Genomic DNA, 23,278 nt, shown 5'->3' with positions numbered 1-23,278 from the left:
TTATACTATTGTACCGAAATGTTCCGGTTTCCATACCAGCTTTATTTTTATATATATATATATATATAATATTTTTCTAGGTATGATTTTACTCACGTGAAGACTGTGGATGGAAACCGTTTATTTCCCCCATAGAAAGGAACAGATTTAAGACGGGGAGGGTTACATCATATGAAGGGATCCCATCATGAAGGGGATCAGGAGAAATGAATATAACTGTAATGAATATGCCGGCATCACTGCACCAACCACCAGCATCTGACTGCGTAATAACAGCTAAAAAAAACACAGTTCTACTGTGACTGACCTGTGGATCTTTAGGTAGGACGTGGGGAGACAGGGGACAGGGGACAAGGGGGGAGACAGGGGACGGGGGTGAGTTGCACAATACTAGTAACTTTTTCCAAAATTCCCAGAAATCCAAGTTGGAGGATTCCAGTTAGTGGATCCCCCCCCCCTCTGATTCCCTCCTTGGTTATCCCCCCCCCTCTGATTCCCTCCTTGGTTATCCCCCCCCTCTGATTCCCTCCTTGGTTATTCCCCCCCCCTCTGATTCCCTCCTTGGTTATCCCCCCCCTCTGATTCCCTCCTTGGTTACCCCCCCCCCCCCCCCCCCCCCCCTCTGATTCCCTCCTTGGTTATCCCCCCCCCCCCTCTGATTCCCTCCTTGGTTACCCCCCCCCCCCCCCCCTCTGATTCCCTCCTTGGTTATTCTCCTGATTGCAGGAAACCGCCAGAGAGAATGTCTGGAAAACCTTGACATTTTGGGTAAAGTTACAAGAATTGTGCAACCCTTAGGAGGTGGATAACAGGGAAAAGTGATCCTAAGTCAGTCCGTGTCCCATAGAGTAGCTAACATGTCAGTTCTGTGCCTATCGAGCCATTAAATCAGCAGCTTGCTCCATCCCTACTCCCAACTAGCCTTTGGTCTCAGATCTAGGTGTGCTTTCTAGCCAACTCCTATGGTCATTGTCATGCCAACGGAGAACGGCGCTGGCAAAACACAGACCTGCCAACCTTGAAGTATCACTTAAGCGCGGCACCACAGACCCCATTAACGACATTTTAACATAAAAAAAATAAAAAAATAAAAAAAAAGCTTTAAAACTGCCATTTCTTGAAACCTAGTCTTATATTATATAAAAATGTAATCTTGTGTTTGATCCTAAATCAAATTGAGGTGGTCTCAATGACACGTTCACATTTTTTTCTAGGTTCAATTTAGGGGAAATTCTAATTAATAGATGTCTTTATGTGGATAGAGTCTAGTGAAAGTGTAAACTGGCGTTTTCATTTTGTTATGGGGAGAATTCGGAATAATTCAATTACTGGATGCAATGTATTAGGTCTAGCTTACTGTCGGCTATATGGAACATGAAACAACTGAATTAGAAGCTACCTCAACTGAATTAGAAGCTACCTCCACTGAATTAGAAGCTACCTCCACTGAATTAGAAGCTACCTCAACTGAATTAGAAGCTACCTCAACTGAATTAGAAGCTACCTCAACTGGTTTCCAGATCTCTATCCCTGATCTAATCCATCAGGTCTGACTACTAGACTACCATTAATTCAACATGCCTCGTTGTCATTGGTGAACTGATTTACCACAGCATTAGCAGCGCACTGTTGACATCTAGCTATAATCAAGGACAGATCAAAAAAACTGATCCATTAACATTGGCCTAGTAATCGTTAAAACGTCTTAACATAACTTTCTGTGAAGGACGGTACCGGGTGGAGGAGCTCTCTCTGCCATGACCGTTTCCCATCCGCGCAACGACGCGCACATTTCCCCCCCTTCGCTCGTCAACGCTCTCGTGTTACGGAGAGCAAAAAAAACGCGTGCAGTCAAGAAAATGTTCTCGGTTCGTTTAATAAATGCTGTAGCTAACTTACTTTCGTCGTAATGACGCCTTTACCAAGGAGCTAACTACAAAATAATAGTGGTTATGTGCTTGACTAAACACACAATTTTGGAAAATGTATTAAATTAAGCAAAACAATTCGTTGTCCTTTTTCCCCCCTCACACATCAGTGGTATCAATGGGTGTGGCGGAGACCTGCCATCCAGCCTGAGAAATGGTTCTGTGACTTTAGGGTTACCGGCTGTAGCTGAGAGAATAGTTCTGTGACTTTAGGGTTACCGGCTGTAGCTGAGAGAATAGTTCTGTGACTTTAGGGTTACCGGCTGTCTGAACAGCACAAACAGATCTGGCACCAGGCTAGTCTTTGATGACAAAGAGAACGCATCTTCACCTTACCCCAGATCAAAACAACACATACATACACATATATATATATACATATACATATACATATATATATATATATATATATATATATATATATATATATATATATATATATATATATGTAAAGCTCTATCATGACATCGTTCAGGCCTTGAGTTCTATGTCCCTGCAGGATGGTCGTGGATCTCATGCATCTCTGGAGAATAGGTCAACAGAACAATCATGACCCATAGGTGCAGTAGTGCCTGAAAAAAAACAAAAAAAACAAACTGGGCTTTAAAAGATCATTGTGACACACATTTATTTTGAAACAGCAAGAGGTTTGTACTGGTTTCATTGGTTTTATTCAGTTAAAAAAGGCACAGAGAATTTTAACTTATACCCTGCTCAAAAAAATAAAGGGAACACTTAAAACAATACAATGTAACTCCAAGTCAATCACACTTCTGTGAAATCAAACTGTCCACTTAGGAAGCAACACTGATTGACAATACATTTCACATGCTGTTGTGCAACTGGAATAGACAAGAGGTGGAAATTATAGGCAATTAGCAAGACACCCCCAATAAAGGACTGGTTCTGCAGGTGGTGACCACAGACCACTTCTCAGTTCCTATGCTTCCTGGCTGATGTTTTGGTCACTTTTGAATGCTGGCGGTGCTTTCACTCTAGTGGTAGCATGAGACGGAGTCTACAACCCACACAAGTGGCTCAGGTAGTGCAGCTCATCCAGGATGGCACATCAATGCGAGTTGTGGCAAGAAGGTTTGCTGTGTCTGTCAGCGGAGTGTCCAGAGCATGGAGGCGCTACCAGGAGACAGGCCAGTACATCAGGAAACGTGGAGGAGCCCGTAGGAGGGCAACAACCCAGCAGCAGGACCGCTACCTCCGCCTTTGTGCAAGGAGGAGCACTGCCAGAGCCCTGCAAAATGACCTCCAGCAGGCCACAAATGTGCATGTGTCTGCTCAAACGGTCAGAAACAGACTCCATGAGGGCCCGACGTCCACAGGTGGGGGTTGTGCTTACAGCCCAACACCGTGCAGGATGTTTGGCATTTGTCTGAGAACACCAAGATTGGCAAATTCGCCACTGGTGCCCTGTGCTCTTCACAGATGAAAGCAGGTTCACACTGAGCACATGTGACAGACGTGACAGAGTCTGGAGACGCCGTGGAGAACGTTCTGCTGCCTGCAACATCCTCCAGCATGACCGGTTTGGCGGTGGGTCAGTCATGGTGTGGGGTGGCATTTCTTTGGGGGGCCGCACAGCCCTCCATGTGCTCGCCAGAGGTAGCCTGACTGCCATTAGGTACCGAGATGAGATCCTCAGACCCCTTGTGAGACCATATGCTGGTGCGGTTGGCACTGGGTTCCTCCTAATGCAAGACAATGCTAGACATGTGGCTGGAGTGTGTCAGCAGTTCCTGCAAGAGGAAGGCATTGATGCTATGGACTGGCCCGCCCGTTCCCCAGACCTGAATCCAATTGAGCACATCTGGGACATCATGTCTCGCTCCATCCACCAACGCCACGTTGCACCACAGACTGTCCATGAGTTGGCGGATGCTTTAGTCCAGGTCTGGGAGGAGATCCCTCAGGAGACCATCCGCCACCTCATCAGGAGCATGCCCAGGCGTTGTAGGGAGGTCATACATGCACGTGGAGGCCACACACACTACTGAGCCTCATTTTGACTTGTTTTAAGGACATTACATCAAAGTTGGATCAGCCTGTAGTGTGGTTTTCCACTTTAATTTTGAGTGTGACTCCAAATCCAGACCTCCATGGGTTGATACATTTGATTTCCATAGATCATTTTTGTGTGATTTTGTTGTCAGCACATTCAACTATGTAAAGAAAAAAGTATTTAATAAGAATATTTCATTCATTCAGATCTAGGATGTGTTATTTAAGTGTTCCCTTTATGTTTTTGAGCAGTGTATTTTGGTTAGCGTTACATGTATAGTAATTATAGTAGTTGCAATTAAAAAAACTAAGTTTGCGATACAAAAAAAAAAATACACAAATAGCATTAGAGCCAAAGACCCTCACCATATACAGTATTACAAAAACCCGAGCCATGGGGTAGCGTCTCAGGAAGATTCCTAACCGGATGCTGGAAGGACAAGATGTTCGGATTATTGTCGAGGTGAGATAAATGTGTGACACTCGTGTGGTTGAATGGTAAACATTCGTGCCTATAAAATCTGAATTAAGCATCACAACGTACAGAACGAGAATTAAATTCCACTGCTCTTTTAACAACAACAAAACACACACAAACAGCTCATGTTATTGTGACTAGTTAACAATACCAAACAATTCCTCAAACTTAACCTGCAGGTGTAGTTGTATGGTAACATTCCTGAAACTAAAATAAGAGCCTTGAAGGTCTTGTGGTTGATTGGCCCCGCCCACCCCGTTTCCCATCCTGTCTGGCCCCGCCCACCCCCGTTTCCCGTCCTGTCTGGCCCCGCCCACCCCCGTTTCCCGTCCTGTCTGGCCCCGCCCACCCCCCGTTTCCCATCCTGTCTGGCCCTGCCCACCCCCCGTTTCCCGTCCTGTCTGGCCCAGCACCACCCCCCGTTTCCCATCCTGTCTGGCCCAGCACCACCCCCCGTTTCCCATCCTGTCTGGCCCAGCACCACCCCCGTTTCCATCCTGTCTGGCCTGTCTACCCCCATTTCTGTACTGTCTGAATAAAAGCATAATATAAAATAAATAAATAAATATATATATATATATATATATATATATATATATATATATATATATATATATATATATATATATATATATATATATATATATATATATATATATATATATATATATATATATATATATATATATATATATATATATATATATATATATATAAATATTTAAAAAAAAATCACACTCCTTTTAAAACCCCCCCCCAAAAAAGTATGTTATGATAAGGCCAACCCTCTGGTATAATAGCTCACCTGAACCGGTCGATGGTGCTGGCTGCCTTGCGTACCTGTCCATACACTCCTGGACTGTCGTGGTCGTTGAACAGGATTGGTGCATTCCTCTGGCGTGTCCCTGTGTGAAGTTAACATAAAAGGCCTTTTTAGTCCTGCCATCCAAGAGGTTATGGTGAAAACATAAACAAATCGCACATCTTTTACTAGTAACATCTCAGCTTCCCCAAAATATGCTCAAATCTCCTTAAAAAAAAAAAAATGTACTCTGTGCCCTGCAAATACATTCTCTAGAACTGGATAAAAAACACCAGCCACAAACAATAAAATCAGTGGAATTGTGAGATTAAAAAGTCCTACTACCACTGGAGCAAATGAGTGCTATATTTAGAAACAAGGGAGAAGACTTCTCTATTTTAGGAACAAGGGAGAAGACGTCTCTGTTTTAGGAACAAGGGAGAAGACGTCTCTGTTTAGAAACAAGGGAGAAGACGTCTCTGTTTTAGGAACAAGGGAGAAGACTTCTCTATTTTAGGAACAAGGGAGAAGACGTCTCTGTTTTAGGAACAAGGGAGAAGACTTCTCTATTTTAGGAACAAGGGAGAAGACTTCTCTATTTTAGGAACAAGGGAGAAGACTTCTCTATTTTAGGAACAAGGGAGAAGACTTCTCTATTTTAGGAACAAGGGAGAAGACTTCTCTATTTTAGGAACAAGGGAGAAGACTTCTCTATTTTAGGAACAAGGGAGATCTGTTCCTCCTAATCTTGCTGTCCCCCCCTAATCTTGCTGTCCCCCCCCCCTAATCTTGCTGCCCCCCCCCCCTAATCTTGCTGTCCCCCCCCCTAATCTTGCTGTCCCCCCCCTAATCTTGCCGTCCCCCCCTAATCTTGCTGTCCACCCCTAATCTTGCTGTCCCCCGAGAAGTGTCAATATAAAAAAAACCTGTGGTAAATCTATGAGTCCTTCCGATGTTCAACTGGATTCTGGTCATTTTGATTATGCTTTCTTGTTGTACGGTTGTATAGCTGCATTTCTCTTGTTGTGTAGCTGTAAAGGCCTATGCTACAGTTAACTTAAAGACAAAAACAAAAACAACTTTAGGGGTAATGAAACATAAGAGAGTAGAGAACTGAAAGTGAATCCGTTTTGTTTAGTTCTGCTGGTTGTCATGTTTAATGTAATCTTGTTTGTTCAATCTCTGAAAACAACGCTGTGAAGACTCAAATTGATATTGAAGTTGGTATTCAGAGCAGTGAGCAAACAAACAAACACTGCTATTTTTTTTTTTGTTTTAATCTACAGATTTCTTTAATGAAATATTTCTGTTATGATTTTATGCAGATGTCTCAAAAGCTTCTGCAGAAAAGAACTAGATAATGTTGTCGGTTGTCAAATTAAGTATTAAATGTCATAGCCATGTTTAGTCAATTATATAATAATTACACTGTATGTGCTTTCATATAGGATCTAGCTGTGAGGTGAGCTGTGATTTGTTCACCAGAACCAGCCTTTCCTCCCCGCTTCCTGTTTTGGTGAAAAGTGAGCCTGATTTTGGACCAGCCGCTGACCAACAGGCTTTTTCCAGACAGGAGTGTGAAGAAGCCTGGTCACATGTCGTCAACACATAAGTATTACTCCCGGGCCTTAGACAAATTTTCACATGACTGTTCACAAACTGAAGCAACAGAAGTGGGTTTGAAAAGTCACCCGGCTGAAAGCATTATTTAAATAGAATCGAAAAGGGATTATACAGGAATCTGAACATTGAAATGAAACAGGCTGATGTCTTGTTATTAAGTGAGTTTGAGGAAGAGAGAAGGATCTGAGTTTGTCTCTAAAGTACAAATGCACCACGATGTCAGATAAAAGGACATCCTAAAAGGCACAGATCTGAACAAATCAAGTTCCTAACCCACCAAAACACATGGAAATGATGTGAACAAAACAGGTTCCTAACCCACCAAAACACATGGAAATGATGTGAACAATACAGGTTCCTAACCCACCAAAACACATGGAAATGATGTGAATACAGGTTCCTAACCCACCAAAACACATGGAAATGTGAAAAAAAAAAATCAGGTTCCTAACCCACCAAAACACATGGAAATGTGAAAAAAAAAAATCAGGTTCCTAACCCACCAAAACACATGGAAATGATGTGAACAAAACAGGTTCCTAACCCACCAAAACACATAGAAATGATGTGAACTAAACAGGTTCCTAACCCACCAAAACACATGGAAATTATGTGAAAAAAAATAAAAAATTAGGTTCCTAACCCACACAAGGTTAGAAAATCCAAAAGGAGATGAAAAGGAAGATGGAAACAGAAATCATTTCTGCGTGGTAAAGCTTTCGGTAAAAAAAAATTCCTGCTGAAAAAGACCCATTGATAACTCACTGGGTTAAAGACCATACATCCTGTGATGGATAAAGGAACGGCTTCACCTGCAGAGAAAACTGAAGAGACACACCAGCCAGGTCACACAAGAGAAAAGCCCTACCACTGCACTGAATGTGGGTGGGGGGGAGTATGTTCTCACACTCTGCAGATCTTATAAAGCACCAGTGTGGATCCACACAGGAGAAAGATCCTTCCCCTTGTACAGCGTGTGTAAAAAATAAAAGAGTTTTCGTCGTACACACACACTCTCTCTCAGTAGGCACAAGTTAATCCACACAGGAGGGAAAACCCCCCACTGTTGCCAACAATGTGGTACACATCTTTCGTCGAAAAGATGAGCTTGATAATAAACACATGATGATCCACACTGGGTTAAAGACCATACACCTGTGATGAGTGTGGGAAGAGTTTTCACTAGGCATGGCACACATGAGAACGTCCTTATCTCTGCACTGAATGTGGGAAGACGTTTGACGAACACCAGTGATCTTACAAGCTACCAGGTGATCCACACAGAAGAAATAGCCTTCTCTTCTACAGAGCGTAGAAAGAGTTTCCTTCACGCACAGTAAGCGCAAGAGAGTTCCCACAGGAGAGACCCTACCTCTGCTCTCAGTGTGGGAAATGCTTTACATATACCAAAAAATTTGAGTGGTCATCTGAAGACAATTTTTTAAATTTATTTATCTAAAAATAAAAAAATGAAGTAAAAGAGCTTGAGCTGAGTGCTTCTTCATCAAATACCAACAACAAAAAAAAAATGCTTCCCAAATCTCAAATCAATGTATATATATTTACTTGCAACGACGATCTATCAAATAAAGTTAGCTGATCGTCAAGAAAAAGACCACTTTAACCAACTGGTCCAGGGGTTGGAACACATCTTGGCTCGAGGGCAACACCCGGATTTCAAAACTCAGCACAGGGCAGCACAGATTCATTTTCAGACCGATTTGTTCATCAAAAACAATTTGCAAGCCAGCAAAAGGGCAGTTATTTTAAAAAAATATACTAAAGTCCATTATAATTTCTACATAATTTATCTAGTAGCCTGGAGTTTGTTTTTTTCCCCAAAATAATAATTCCCCACCCTGAACTAGCCCTTAGCCTGGACCCAGACCAATACCTAAAGGAGACACATTAACACATTAACAAATCTGGGACAACCAGGCTACCTAATCCTATCCGTCCACATGGCAACCAGGCTACCTAATCCTATCCGTCCACATGGCAACCAGGCTACCTAATCCTATCCGTCCACATGGCAACCAGGCTACCTAATCATATCCGTCCACATGACAACCAGGCTACCTAATCCTATCCATCCACATGGCAACCAGGCTACCTAATCATATCCGTCCACATGGCTACCAGGCTACCTAATCCTATCCGTCCACATGGCAACCAGGCTACCTAATCCTATCCGTCCACATGACAACCAGGCTACCTAATCCTATCCGTCCACATGACAACCAGGCTACCTAATCCTATCCGTCCACATGACAACCAGGCTACCTAATCCTATCCGTCCACATGACAACCAGGCTACCTAATCCTATCCGTCCACATGACAACCAGGCTACCTAATCCTATCCGTCCACATGACAACCAGGCTACCTAATCCTATCCGTCCACATGACAACCAGGCTACCTAATCATATCCGTCCACATGACAACCAGGCTACCTAATCATATCCTCCCACATGACAACCAGGCTACCTAATCATATCCGTCCACATGACAACCAGGCTACCTAATCATATCCGCCCACATGACAACCAGACTACCTAATCATATCCGTCCACATGACAACCAGGCTACCTAATCATATCCGTCCACATGACAACCAGGCTACCTAATCATATCCGTCCACATGACAACCAGGCTACCTAATCATATTCGTCCACATGATATCAGTCTCACCTGAGCTGGTCAAAAATAGTGTACTAAATGTATATAGGGTGCTATTTTTAAAAAAAACAGCCCCAGCCTCACCTGGGCTCTCCATGCTGCTCATGTTAATGGCCGGCCCCCCGGTCTGCCCTCCTCCCTGGACGCTCTTCAGCTGGGTCTCCAGCCTCTCTAGCTGGAAGACCAGTGAGCTCTTCTCTGTTCCCAGGGACTCCAACATGGTCTGTTTCTGGATCAGAGTCTCCGTCAGCTGGTGTAACCTGCTCTCTAGCTCCACCTGGCTACTGCTGCTCAGAGCCTTATTGGTCAGCTAGGGAGGGGGGCGGGGACAGGGAAATGTTACATTACTTGTGCTACTTCTAAAAATCAAATAAGAGTATTGGTCACTTACAGCTAAGCAGATGTTATATATCGTGCAGTGAAATGTTTATAGTCCTAAAATTATTCTCCTAAAAAATTGGCCTTTTTTTGACATTCTACTGCATTGTTAGGAGCTTGGACTATAAGCATTTCACTGCACGATATATATATATATATATATATATATTTTATTATGTGAACTTTATTGACATTCACTACCGTTCAAAAGTTTGGGATCATTTAGAAACGTCCTTGTTTTTTTAAAGAAAACCACTTTTTTTTTTTTGTCCATTAAAATAACATCAAATTGATCAGAAATACAGTGTAGACATTGTTAATGTTGTACATGACTATTGTAGCTGGAAACGGATAGATTTTTTAACCAGAATACAAAAAGAGGAGTGGGAGGCCCCGGTGCACAACTGAGCAAGAGGACAAGTACATTAGAGTGTTTAGTTTGAGAAACAGACGCCTCACAAGTCCTCAACTGGCAGCTTCATTAAATAGTACCCGCAAAACACCAGTCTCAACGTCATCAGTGAAGAGGAGACTCTGGGATGCTGGCCTTCTAGGCAGAGTTCCTCTGTCCAGTCTCAACGTCAACAGTGAAGAGGCGACTCCGGGATGTTGGCCTTCTAGGCAGAGTTCCTCTGTCCAGTCTCAATGTCAACAGTGAAGAGGCGACTCCGGGATGCTGGCCTTCTAGGCAGAGTTCCTCTGTCCAGTCTCAACGTCAACAGTGAAGAGGCGACTCCGGGATGTTGGCCTTCTAGGCAGAGTTCCTCTGTCCAGTCTCAACGTCAACAGTGAAGAGGCGACTCCGGGATGCTGGCCTTCTAGGCAGAGTTCCTCTGTCCAGTCTCAACGTCAACAGTGAAGAGGCGACTCCGGGATGCTGGCCTTCTAGGCAGAGTTCCTCTGTCCAGTCTCAACGTCAACAGTGAAGAGGAGACTCCAGGATGCTGGCCTTCTAGGCAGAGTTCCTCTGTCCAGTGTCTGTGTTCTTTTGCCCATCTTAATCTTTTATTTTTATTGGCCAGTCTGAGATATGGCTTTTTCTTTGCAACTCTGCCTAGAAGGCCAGCATCCCGGAGTCGGCTCTTCACTGTTGACGTTGAGACTGGTGCTTTGCGGGGTACAATTTAATGAAGCAGCCAGTTGAGGACTTGTAAAAACAATTGTTGGAAAAATGACTTGTGTCATGCACAAAGTAGATGTCCTAACCGACTTGCCAAAACTACAGTTCGTTAACAAGAAATGTGTGGAGCGGTTTGAAAAACGCATGTTAACGACTCCGACCTAAGTGATTGTAAACTTCAACTGTCTATTTTACCTGGTTTCTGAGTTTCTGGATCTCATCTTCCCGATCCTTGATGCGACTCTGCAGCGTGGTCTTGGCACGGTGGTTTTCCTCCTCGACATACTGTAGCTCCTACATCACACAAAGAAGTTCCCACTTAGCCCAGATATAGAGAAAGAAACAGGCAGGGACTACCTGGACATGTGGTCCAATAAGAAACGCACGTTTTACATTGCAAAACGTTTCATAATGTGTTTTTTTTTCTCCGTTGCACACCTCAAATGAATAGGAACCCAAGGTCCAAGTTTTATTAGTAGGATTGCTTTGGTTATGCTTGGGTAGACATCGTCCAATGAAATGCTTACTTGCAGGATCCTTCGACTATGCAACAATAAGAAAAAATAAGAATACAAAAAATAAGAATTGAATACACATTTTAGCATCAGTATAACACAGGAAGGCATAATTTATAATATTTACAGGTGTATTGGGGAAGGGGGGGGGGGGGGGGGGGGACAGTGTATAAACTGAGCAGTGTAATAAGAGTCTGGTAGCAACAGTTGTGATGTGTGTAGCATGAACGTACACCACATGGCCAAACGTATGTGGACACCTGCTCGTCGAACATCTCATGCCAAAATCGGCGGCATTAATATGGAGTCGGCCCCCCCTTTTGCTGATGTAACAGCCTCCACTCTTCTGGGAAGGCGTTCCACTAGATGATGGAACATTGCTGCTATAACAGCCTCCACTCTTCTGGGAAGGCTTTCCACTAGATGATGGAACATTGCTGCTATAACAGCCTCCATTCTTCTGGGAAGGCTTTCCACTAGATGATGGAACATTGCTGCTATAACAGCCTCCACTCTTCTGGGAAGGCTTTCCACTAGATGATGGAACATTGCTGCTATAACAGCCTCCACTCTTCTGGGAAGGCTTTCCACTAGATGATGGAACATTGCTGCTATAACAGCCTCCACTCTTCTGGGCTTTCCACTAGATGATGGAACATTGCTGATATAACAGCCTCCACTCTTCTGGGAAGGCGTTCCACTAGATGTTGGAACATTGCTGCTATAACAGCCTCCACTCTTCTGGGCTTTCCACTAGATGATGGAACATTGCTGATATAACAGCCTCCACTCTTCTGGGAAGGCGTTCCACTAGATGTTGGAACATTTCTGCGGGGAATTGCTTCCATTTCAGCCACAAGAGCATTAGTGAGGTCGGGCACTGATGTTGGGCGATTAGGCGCGGCTCGCAGTCGGCGTTCCAATTCATCCCAAAGGTGTTCGATGGAGTCAAGGTCAGGGCTCTGTGCAGGCTAGTCAAGTTCTTCCACACCGATCTCGACAAAGCATTTTTGAATGGGACATTGCTTTGTGCAATTGTCATGCTGAAACAGGAAAGGGCTGTTGCCACAAAGCTGGAAGCACATAATCGTCTAGAATGTCATTGTATGCTGTAGCATTAAGGTTGCCCTTCAGTGGAACTAAGGGGCCTAGCCCGAACCGTGAAAAACAGCCCCAGACCATTATTCCTTCTCCACCAAACTTTACAGTTGGCACTATCTATTTCGGGCAGGTAGCGTTCTCCTGGCATCCGCCAAACCCAGATTCGGCAGTCAAACTGCCAGATGTTGAAGAGTGATTCATCACTCCAGAAAATGTGTTTCCACTGCTCCGGAGTCCAATAGCGGCGAGCTTTACACAACTGCCAATGAGATTGCTGGGCTCGATTTTATACACCCATCAGCAACGGGGTGTGGCTGAAAAAAGGGGTGTGTCCACATACTGTGTGTATGTCTGTGTATATGTGAGTGAGTGCATGTGTGCGGAGAATCAGAGCAGGTGATCAGTCCAGTTCAAGTGTTCAGCAGTCTGATGGCTTGTAAATAGAAACTGTCTCTGAGCCTGTTGGTATCAGATCTCATGCTCTGATACAGTCTTCCCAACGCTAAGGGAGAGAACAGATCGTGGCTGCGGTGTGTGGGGTCCTTGATGATGTTTCCTCAGACACCATTTTGAGTTGAAGTCCTGGATGGGTGGGAGCACTGTCCCAGGGATGTACCGAGCCATCTTCACCACCCGCTGGAGGGCCACGGTCCCAGGGATGTACCGAGCCATCTTCACCACCCACTGGAGGGCCACAGTCCCAGTGATGTACTGGTCCATCTTCACCACCCGCTGGAAGACCACGGTCCCAGGGATGTACCGAGCCATCTTCACCATCCGCTGGAGGGCCACAGTCCCAGGGATGTACTGGGTCGTCTTCACCACCCACTGGAAGACCACGGTCCCAGGGATGTACCGAGCCATCTTCCCCACCCGCTGGAGGGCCACGGTCCCAGGGATGTACTGGGCCGTCTTCACCACCCGCTGGAGGGCCTTGCGGTCGTGTATGGAATAATTCCCTTACCAGGCTGTGATGCAACTGGTCAGGACGCACTCGATGGTGCAGCGGTAGTATTTGGTGAGGATCTGGGGTGGCATCCCAAATTTATTCAGCCGCCTTAGGAAGTAGAGACGCTGTTGCGCCCTCTTGACAAGAGTGGTGGTGTTGTTGGTCGATGTCAAGTCCTCTGTGATGTGGACGCAGAGGAACTTGAAACTCGTGATCCCATTGATGTGAATCGGGGAATGTTTCCTCTGCTTGCTGAAGTCAACAATCAACTTGTTTATTTTGCTGACACTGATGGAGAGGTTGTTGTCATGACAACACAATGCCAGTTCACTGACCTCTTCCCTAAAGGCTGTCTCATTGTTGTTGGTTATCAGGACTACAACCGTGATGTGTCGTCAGCAGACTTGACGATGGAGTTGGTGTCGTGCAAAGTCACACAGTTGTGGGTGAACAGGGAGTACAGCAGAGGACTGAGGACACACCCCTGGGGGACCCCTGTGTTAAGAGTCAGTGTGGAGGAGGTGTTGTTGACAAACCTCACAGCCTGTGGTCTGCCCGTCAGTGAGACCAGAATCCATTTGCAGTGGGTGGTGTCCAGACCCTGGGCTCAGTGTTGAGCTTGGATGGAACAATAGTGGTGAACGCCGAACTGTAGTCAATGAACAGCATTCTTTGAATAAAAAAAAAACCCAAAACTTTTACCCCAGTTTCACGGTATCTAATTGGTAGTTACAATCTTGTCTCATCGCGGCAACGAAAAGCGTCAGTCCTAGCTTGCTATTATGAAATTCAATTTTTCAACAACGCCAATAATGTTTGACTTTTGCTTTCAAAAGCAGCTCAAACATAAAAACACACAACAATGACCTTCAGAGCCATTGAATTATAGTGTACATTACAGAGAAATAACGCATGCTCTAGAATGCCCTCTCCAAGCCAATCAGAAAGGAGTATTCAACAACGCCCGTGGTATAATAAGATATATTCTGCTACCTGTTTGTAGCGCTCCACCTCGGCCTCCACTTCCTGCTTGGCTCTGGTCTGTCGGGCCTGTTGCTCCTGGTTCTCCAGCTGCTGCTCTCGCCACGTCTCTGCCTCAGTCAGGGCCGCTACCTCCAAGTCCTGGGAGAAGAAAGGTCACAACATCTCACTCTTACAGCCAGGTCATCCAGCTACCAAGGTTGTCTTGAAGTAAGCATGTCCTGTGTGGCTCAGTTGGTGCCATGCAACGGCAAGGTGAGGAGTTCAAGTTCCGCAGGGATACTGCAGGAATCACATCAACATACTAAAGAATTGTATGCGCTCACATTGTACTGTAAGTTGCTTTGTATGTGTGCTAAGGGGGTGTCGGCCCGAGAGATGGATATATATCATTGAAACCATCTCCAGTCCCTTCTCACCTGTATCTCAGCACGGAGCGTCTGCATCTGTCCCTGTAGTTTCTGGATCTCGTCTCTCTGCAGCTCCTTCTCATGTCTAAGCTCCTCCAGCTCCAAAACTCCGGCTCCTCCTCCTTCCAGACCATCCAAGCCTGACCCCTCCTTCAGGCTGCTGATCAGCTTCTCTTTGGACTGGAGAGGACACACACACACACACCACACACACAAACAAAAGCATTAGAAAGGAAATAGTGAGTTGTGTCCTAAATCTCCCATGTGTGACAGATAATAATAATAATAATAATAATAATAATAATAATAATAATAATAATTATTATTATTATTATTATTATTATTATTATGTTTTTAAAGATCTCTATCTCTTACCTGTAGTATGCGGGAGGCTTTGTGTTTATAGTCCTGTAACTCCTGCTTGGCAGTCTCGGCTGCGTTCCGGGCACTCCTCATCTGCTGTTGGAGGTCCTCGACCCGGTGCTTGTCATCCGACGCCCGTCTCTCTGCGCCCGTCACAGCCTCCGCTAGCGTCTGCCTCTCCGCCTCCACCTTAGATAGCCGCACCGCAAACTCACTCTGTGGGAACCACGGAGACGACACGTTATGTAGTCTATGATTGACTTTACAGTGCATTTTGGGAAAGTATTCAGAACCCCTAGACTTTTTACACATTTCATTACAGCCTTATTCTAAAATGTATTAAATAAAACTAAATCAAATCAACCACACAATACCCCATAATGACATCACAATACCCCATAATGACATCACAATACCCCATAATGACATCACAATACCCCATAATGACATCACAATACCCCATAATGACATCACAATACCCCACAATGACAAAGCAAAACATGTTTTTTTTTTTTTGAATATTTATAAAAAATGTAAAAAAACAGAAATACATTATTTACATAAGTATTCAGACACTTTGTTATGAGATTCGAAATTGCGCTCGGGTGCATCCTGTTTCCATTGACCATCTCTAAGATGTTTCTACAACTTGATTGGACATGATTTGGAAAGGCACACACCTGTCTATATAAATGGTCCCACAGTTGACAGTGCATGTCAGAGCCAAAACCAAGCCATGAGGTGGAAGGAATTGTCCATAGAGCTCCGAGACAGGATTGTGTCGAGGCGGGGCCTCCCGGGTGGTGCAGTGGTCTAAAGCACTGCATCGCAGTTGCTAGCTGTTCCATTAGAGATCTTGGTTAGAGTCTAGGCTCTGTCGCAGCCGGGAGACCTATGGGGCGGCGCACAATTGGCCCAGCGTCGTCCTGCTTAGGGGAGGGTTTGGCCGGCATGGATGTCCCTGTCCCATCGCACTCTAGCGACTCCTGTGGAGGGCCGGGTGCATGTACGCTGACACGGTCGCCAGGTGTAACGGCTGGCTTCCGGGTTAAGCTGGCGTTGGGTCATGAAGCAGTGCGGCTTGGTTGGGTCGTGTTTCGGAGGACGTACGGCTCTCGGCCTTCGCCTCTCCCGAGTCCGCACGGGAGTTTTAGCGATGAGACAAGACTAACTACCAATTAGATACCGCGAAACTGGGGATTGAAAAAATGGGTAAAAAGTCAAAATAAATGTAAATATATATATTTTTTAATTAAATAAAGGATTGTGTGGAGGCACAGATCTGGGGAAGGATACCAAAACATTTCTGCAGTATTGAAGGTCCCCTAGAACACAGTGGCCTCCATCGTTCTTAAATGGAAGAAGTTCGGAACCACCAAGACTCTTCATAGAGCTGGCTGCCCGGCCAAACTGAGCAATCGGGGGAGAAAGGCCTTGGTCAGGGAGGTGAGCAAGAACCCGATGGTCACTCTGACAGAGCTCCAGAGTTCCTCTTTGGAGATGGGAGAACCTTCCAGAAGGACAACCATCTCTGCAGCACCACTAATCAGGCCTTTATGGTAGAGTGGCCAGACGGTAGCCACTCCTCAGTAAAAGGCACATGACAGCCCGCTTGGATGAAACCAAGATGGTGGGATCATCATGCTGCGGGGATGTTTTTCAGCGGCAGGGACTGGGAGACTAGTCAGGATCGAGGGAAAGATGAATGGAGCAAAGTATAGAGAGATTGTTGATGAAAACCTGCTCCAGCGCGCTCAGGACCTCAGACTGGGGCGAAGGTTAACCTTCCAACAGGACAACAACCCTAAGCACACAGCCAAGACTTTGGGACAAGTCTCAGAATGTCCTAGAGTCGCCCAGCCAGAGACCGGACCTGAACCCGATTGAACATCTCTACAGAGACCTGAAAATAGCTGTGCAGCGACACTCCCCATCCAACCTGGCAGAGCTTGATAGAATCTGCAGAGAAGAATGGGAGAAACTCCCCAAATACAGGTGTACCAAACCTGTATTTCTTTAGAGTTTATTTAACTTTTACTTAACTAGACAAGTCAGTTAAAAACAAATTCTTATTTACAATGACGGCTTTATGGGGAACAGAGGGTTAAACTGCCTTGTTCAGGGGAACAGTGGGTTAAACTGCCTTGTTCAGGGGAACAGTGGGTTAAACTGCCTTGTTCAGGGGAACAGTGGGTTAAACTGCCTTGTTCAGGGGAACAGTGGGTTAAACTGCCTTGTTCAGGGGAACAGTGGGTTAAACTGCCTTGTTCAGGGGAACAGTGGGTTAAACTGCCTTGTTCAGGGGAACAGTGGGTTAACTGCCTTGTTCAGGGGAACAGTGGGTTAAACTGCCTTGTTCAGGGGAACAGTGGGTTAAACTGCCTTGTTCAGGGGAACAGTGGGTTAAACTGCCTTGTTCAGGGGAACAGTGGGTTAAACTGCCTTGTTCAGGGGAACAGTGGGTTAAACTGCCTTGTTCAGGGGAACAGTGGGTTAACTGCCTTGTTCAGGGGAACAGTGGGTTAAACTGCCTTGTTCAGGGGCAGAACGACAGATTTTTATCTGGTCAGTTTAGGGATTCAATCTAGCAACCTTTCGGTTACTGGCTGTGTCGATCCTTCCTGTTTGGCCCTGTCCGGGGGTGTCCTCGGAGTGGGCCACAGTGTCTCCTGACCCCTCCTGTCTCAGCCTCCAGTATTTATGCTGCAGTAGTTTATGTGTCGGGGGGCTAGGGTCAGTTTGTTATATCTGGAGTACTTCTCCTGTCCTATTCGGTGTCCTGTGTGAATCTAAGTGTGCGTTCTCTAATTCTCTCCTTCTCTCTCTCGGAGGACCTGAGCCCTAGGACCATGCCCCAGGACTACCTGACATGATGACTCCTTGCTGTCCCCAGTCCACCTGGCTGTGCTGCTGCTCCAGTTTCAACTGTTCTGCCTTATTATTATTGGACCATGCTGGTCATTTATGAACATTTGAACATCTTGGCCATGTTCTGTTATAATCTCCACCCGGCACAGCCAGAAGAGGACTGGCCATCCCACATATGCTCTCTCTAATTCTCTCTTTCTTTCTCTCTCTCGGAGGACCTGAGCCCTAGGACCATGCCCCAGGAATACCTGACATGATAACTCCTTGCTGTCCCCAGTCCATCTGACTGTGCTGCTGCTCCAGTTTCAACTGTTCTGCCTTATTATTATTCGACCATGCTGGTCATTTATGAACATTTGAACATCTTGACCATGTTTTGTTATAATCTCCACCCGGCACAGCCAGAAGAGGACTGGCCACCCCACATAGCCTGGTTCCTCTCTAGGTTTCTTCCTAGGTTTTGGCCTTTCTAGGGAGTTTTTCCTAGCCACCGTGCTTCTACACCTGCATTGCTTGCTGTTTGGGGTTTTAGGCTGGGTTTCTGTACAGCACTTTGAGATATCAGCTGATGTACGAAGGGCTATATAAATAAATTTGATTTGATTTTGATTTGGCTCTAACCACTAGGCTACCTGCCGCCACGGGTACGTAGCGTCATACCTAAGAAGACTGGAGGCTATAATCTCTGCCAAAGGTGCTTCTTCAAAGTACAGAGTAAAAGGGTCTGAATACTTATGTAAATGTGAGGTATTGTGTGTAGATTGATTAGGAATAAGGCTGTAACATAACAAAATGTTGAAAAAGTGGTCTGTACTTTCTGAATGTACATGAAGAACGTGCCCTGTTTCCACTAGTTACACCATCCTTAATTTTGCTTTGACAGATTAAAGATTCATTTAAAAAAAAAATATATATATATATATATATATATATATATCAATGTGTACTTGAGAGTTGGGACCGTGTGTGTGTATATATTTTTCTACCTGCATCTGTCTATAGCCATCCTGTTCCCTGCGTAGAGCCATGTCTGCCTCCCTCAGTCTCTCCTGCATGGTCGTCATGGCCTGGGACTGCATACTGCTTCCTTCTGTGTGGTCCTGGAGGATCCTGGACATGACGGGGGGGGGGTACACAGTTAGTCGTCGTCTCCCTAGTACTATACAAAACCAACTTCAGAACAGAACAGAGCTTCGTTTCCTCCACTGTCCCGGTTCCCTTGGTTACTGGGCTCGGACCAGCGGTTCTCCATAAAGACACGTGACCGGACCTCCTTGACAACGTACCAACCAACCAGTCGTCCTACAGAAAAGGATCCGATTCAATAACTTCATTGGCGACATTTTCAAGCTAGCTGTGGAGTGGAGCTTACGGCACGTTCTCACCTCCGTTACACATAGACTAGCTATTCAGAGAGCACCTCACACAGAGCCTCCGGAGCAACACCATGTTAACAGTGCTCACGTGGGTTAGATATGGATTATTCTCTGACTGTTAAAAAAAAATGTTTTTACTAATATGTAAATGTTGAAGCAGTAGGACAGCCTCATTGACTGGATCTATTCATTCACAAAGATTTGGTTAATTAAACATACCTTCTGACAAATGTAGTTGTCTTTTACTAATAATGAATGAAGCAGACAGATTTAGTACTTCCAGGCCTATCCATCTAACAAAGATTGTAAACATACCGGGACCTCTCAGTCTGTGCCTCCTCCAGAGCAGAGCTCCGTGACTTCAGTAACTGATCTGCCTCATCCAGCCTGACTTTCAGCACGGCCAACTGCCCGTCCTTAGCACCGAGGGCCTCTGTGAGGTCATCAACCTGCGACCGCAGCTCCCTGACCGTGCGGTCTGTGCGAGACTGGTCCGAATTCCACTTCTCTGTGCGTAACCGTGCCTGGTTCAATTCTGTAGGAAAGAGATTATGACCATAGTTACGCCCACGACAGACATAAACCAAACCACATTATTTAGGTGTCTGCTACACATACACGAGCAAAACCTGGTCCCAGATCTGTCAGTGCTGTGTTGGCAAGACAACATCCATCGGCATGACAACGACCATAGGAGTTGGCAAGACAGCATAAACAGATTTGGGACCGGACATGAGTCTTCTTCCTCAGTCTTCTCTCTCTCAGCTCTCTCACCCTCCTGAGTGTCTTTGGCTCTCTGGATGATGGATGCCAGTTCCTGGTTGAGGGAGGTGACCTCTGACCTCAGTAGCTGGTTCTCCAAACGCAGACTGGACATCATCTGACTCTGCTGCTCCTCTATAGGGGGCGGGGCCAGGGCTGGGGGAGGGGCCTCGTATGTGGCCGGAGACTCTGATAAGTAGGTGATAGACTGGGGAACAGCCAACCCAGAGTCAGAACCATCAGGTGTGTCTGGAAAAAAGAGAAAGAGAGAACACATATAAAGGAGGGAACGTTGAGCGGATGATTTAAATTAGCAATTGTAACTAGAACACTGTTGATTATTTCATAAACGTATATGATGTCGACCAAACATAAAATAACAAAAAGACAGTGCCTTGACATTAACATTACCAGTTTAAGTGTCAGTACCTTGACTTTCTTTGGCAGAGCCATCCTCCGAACCCCCTGTTTTGGCACTGTGAGTACTGGTGGACAGAGAGCTGTAGCTGGAGGTTCGCGACATGCCCCGTAGGGAGGGGGGCGTGGAGGGGGCTGAGGGGACCATGATGGGGGCAGCAGCCGAGACAGGAGGTGCTGGCTGTGGGGAGCCTGATCCTTCAGGAGATACTCTGAGAGGATCTCTTGGTCTGACCTCCCGCCTCTCGTTGGCCGCCGGAGGGTCTGAGCTGTTAAGGAAGTCAAACAACAGGTCATCATCTACATCTTGCTCACTCTGACTCTTCTTACTGGGCCTCACAAAGCTGGAGGAGGGTTTGATGGAGCTGGAGGAGGAGGCAGTGCTGGAAGACCCCAGGGGAAGGGTGCTGGTAGTGGAGACTGTGGCTGAGCTAGTCAACAGGGAACCTTTGGATTTTTTGATGTTGCCAGCAGCTGCAGTAATGAAACCAGATCCTGGTGCGTTGTGGGAGGTGGAGTTCCCATAGGGGTGTTGCTGTGTCTCTGATGTGTTGGTGCTGTAGCCGGTGCTACTGTACGGAGAGGTTTCGGTGGAGTCAGGAGCATCGTAGGCTGAGGAGAAGGAGGAGGTGCGGCCTTGGGGTTTGGTCAGGCTGGCAGCTCCTGCATCCACTTTATTCAGGAAGTCTTCAGCTTTCCCTGCCAGGTCAGCCAACCAAGACATTCTGCATCCTAGAAACACAAATTAATCAGTTTGTCAGATTCAGAAATTAAATAACAATAGCTTTTGTGACAAAATCTCATGTGTATGTCAAAAGACATTCCCCTAAAACCAAAAGATAATGCAAAATGTTATGATGACATTGCTTCTACCGTCCAACAGATAGCAAGATTGTTGATGTTATGGCTAACATCTTTGAAGGCTAGCTAGAAATCCGGGTGATCACTAAATTAACCCTCAAAATAGTATAAAATGGTCTGTGTGGGTACGTTTAACAACATACTGAGATATCAACTTTCAGCTTTCGGCATAAATCAGGGGTGGATTACACAGGGTCCGACAACCAAACTATCTTAACATATTAGCATCCATTATCGCTAACTAGCTAGTCGACTTACCGTATAACAACAGCGACGTCCAAAACTAAAAATAAATAAATATCCCAGACAATTTATAGACCGGGATGAATAATCAACAGATAGACTATAGTGTCACATTTACACATTATCTGGTAAATCTTTGTTAGGTAAATATTAGCGTTTGGATCTGTCTCATACGTGGACCAGGAACTAACGCAAGGACCCCCAAAAACAGAACGCCTATCTCGATGCCTGATTAAAATACAAGCCAGCTGTCAGGATTTTGACACAGATAGAACAGTAAACCAGGTGTTTCACCGAATGTATAAATCTGAAATATCCGGTTGACATTTCCACTCAACACCAAGGTGATGAGAGGAATCCAAGTAGGGGGAGATGGAATTTGGCCGATATTCAGCAAATTTTCTCATCATGAAACATTTGATCTCAATACCGTTTTGTGTTCCCAAAACTAAAATATGTTACGAATAGAGAGGGCTAAGTTGGAAGACTTGACCATTTTTCCAAAGTTTAAAATGTGTTTGTTGTTTAGATGGAGTACAAGGGCGAATAGGGTTATTGCACACGAGCACTTCAGTGTGGGCGTTCCCTAACTGAAATATGCAAATAATGATAGAACCCACCAATAGGATCTCGGTAAATCGTACTTGGGTCTGCCCACTGTGATTCATTTGCTCCCATTGGAAACGACAGGCCATGGTCTATCTTGGCTTAGTTATAACAAATAATTGGTTTTGAACATATTTCTGGAGAGAAATTGTTGACCACTGTGATATTAGGGCTCCCAAGTGGCGCAGCTCCTCAGTGCAAGCTACAGTCCCTGGTTCAAAACCAGGCTGTATCACATCTGGCTGTGGTTGGGCGTCCCATAGGGCATTGCACAATTGGCCCAGCGTTGTCCAGGTTTTGCCGGGGTAGGCCGTCATTGTAAATAAGAATTTGTTCTTAACTGACTTGCCTAGTTAAATAAAATAAAAATTAAAGCAGGTAAGCTACTGGAGCCTCACTACCTGTGATTTCAGAGAAATGTTTGATAAGGTGCGAAAATGAAAAAATATTTCTTCCTCAGTATGCACTGTTACATTATGAAAGACTGTGCGCTTCAAACGGTTTTCTTTAAATGATTTGTAAAGTCATCTTCTCCATCTGTGGGTTTCCATTAGATAGCACAGGCAAAGTCAAAATGGCTATACCGTAAAAACGTAGGAAAATAAAAATGAGCTTTTTGTTCCTAATTTAAGATTGTATAACTTAGGCAGGGTTTATGACTTTGTGACTGTGGTAACTAGTGATGTCCCTATCTATTACGTGAGTACCTGTTTTAGTTTCCAGAATACATGTGATATTGTCAGGTGTTGTCTATTCGTGCATCCAAATTCAGGATGGGTCTGAAGTGTGGATGGCTTGACTGCAG

At 45.2% G+C, this 23,278-nt stretch overlaps 1 protein-coding gene across 2 annotated transcripts; it reads right to left on the bottom strand.

The window, feature by feature from the left end:
* Positions 1-871: 871 nt before the first annotated feature.
* On the bottom strand, positions 872-22,400 carry golga5 (golgin A5). Of its 2 annotated transcripts, none has more exons than XM_036962681.1 (14): positions 21,883-22,400; positions 20,776-21,495; positions 20,359-20,595; positions 19,900-20,119; positions 19,195-19,318; positions 15,353-15,556; positions 14,987-15,157; positions 14,580-14,708; positions 11,217-11,315; positions 9,608-9,833; positions 5,225-5,324; positions 4,308-4,371; positions 2,359-2,500; positions 872-2,286 (listed from the first exon to the last, which is right to left on the bottom strand). In XM_036962681.1, the coding sequence occupies exons 2-13, from the start codon at positions 21,485-21,487 to the stop codon at positions 2,414-2,416; spliced, it is 2,373 nt and encodes a 790-aa protein (XP_036818576.1). In that variant the 5' UTR covers positions 21,488-21,495; positions 21,883-22,400; the 3' UTR covers positions 872-2,286; positions 2,359-2,413. The 2 variants fall into 2 exon arrangements, with proteins under 2 accessions (XP_036818576.1, XP_036818577.1); XM_036962682.1 differs by having other exon boundaries at positions 872-2,291; positions 2,360-2,500.
* Positions 22,401-23,278: the final 878 nt, after the last annotated feature.

The sequence above is a fragment of the Oncorhynchus mykiss genome, chromosome 25 (genome assembly GCF_013265735.2).
Source record: "Oncorhynchus mykiss isolate Arlee chromosome 25, USDA_OmykA_1.1, whole genome shotgun sequence".
Lineage (NCBI taxonomy): Eukaryota > Metazoa > Chordata > Actinopteri > Salmoniformes > Salmonidae > Oncorhynchus > Oncorhynchus mykiss.
Note: the sequence above shows the minus strand (reverse complement) of the source record. Positions and strands in the feature narration are given on the sequence as shown.

What these genes read in the sequence shown, in the direction of transcription:
- golga5 (XM_036962681.1), bottom strand. Translation starts at nt 21,487, where the DNA reads ATGTCTTGGTTGGCTGACCTGGCAGGGAAAGCTGAAGACTTCCTGAAT. An exon ending in GCACAGACTGAGAGGTCCCG is followed by an intron (nt 19,319 to 19,899) that starts GTATGTTTACAA and finishes CGTCATGTCCAG; the next exon opens with GATCCTCCAGGACCACACAG. An exon ending in TTTTTGTAATACTGTATATG is followed by an intron (nt 2,501 to 4,307) that starts GTGAGGGTCTTT and finishes GTTTTTTTTCAG; the next exon opens with GCACTACTGCACCTATGGGT.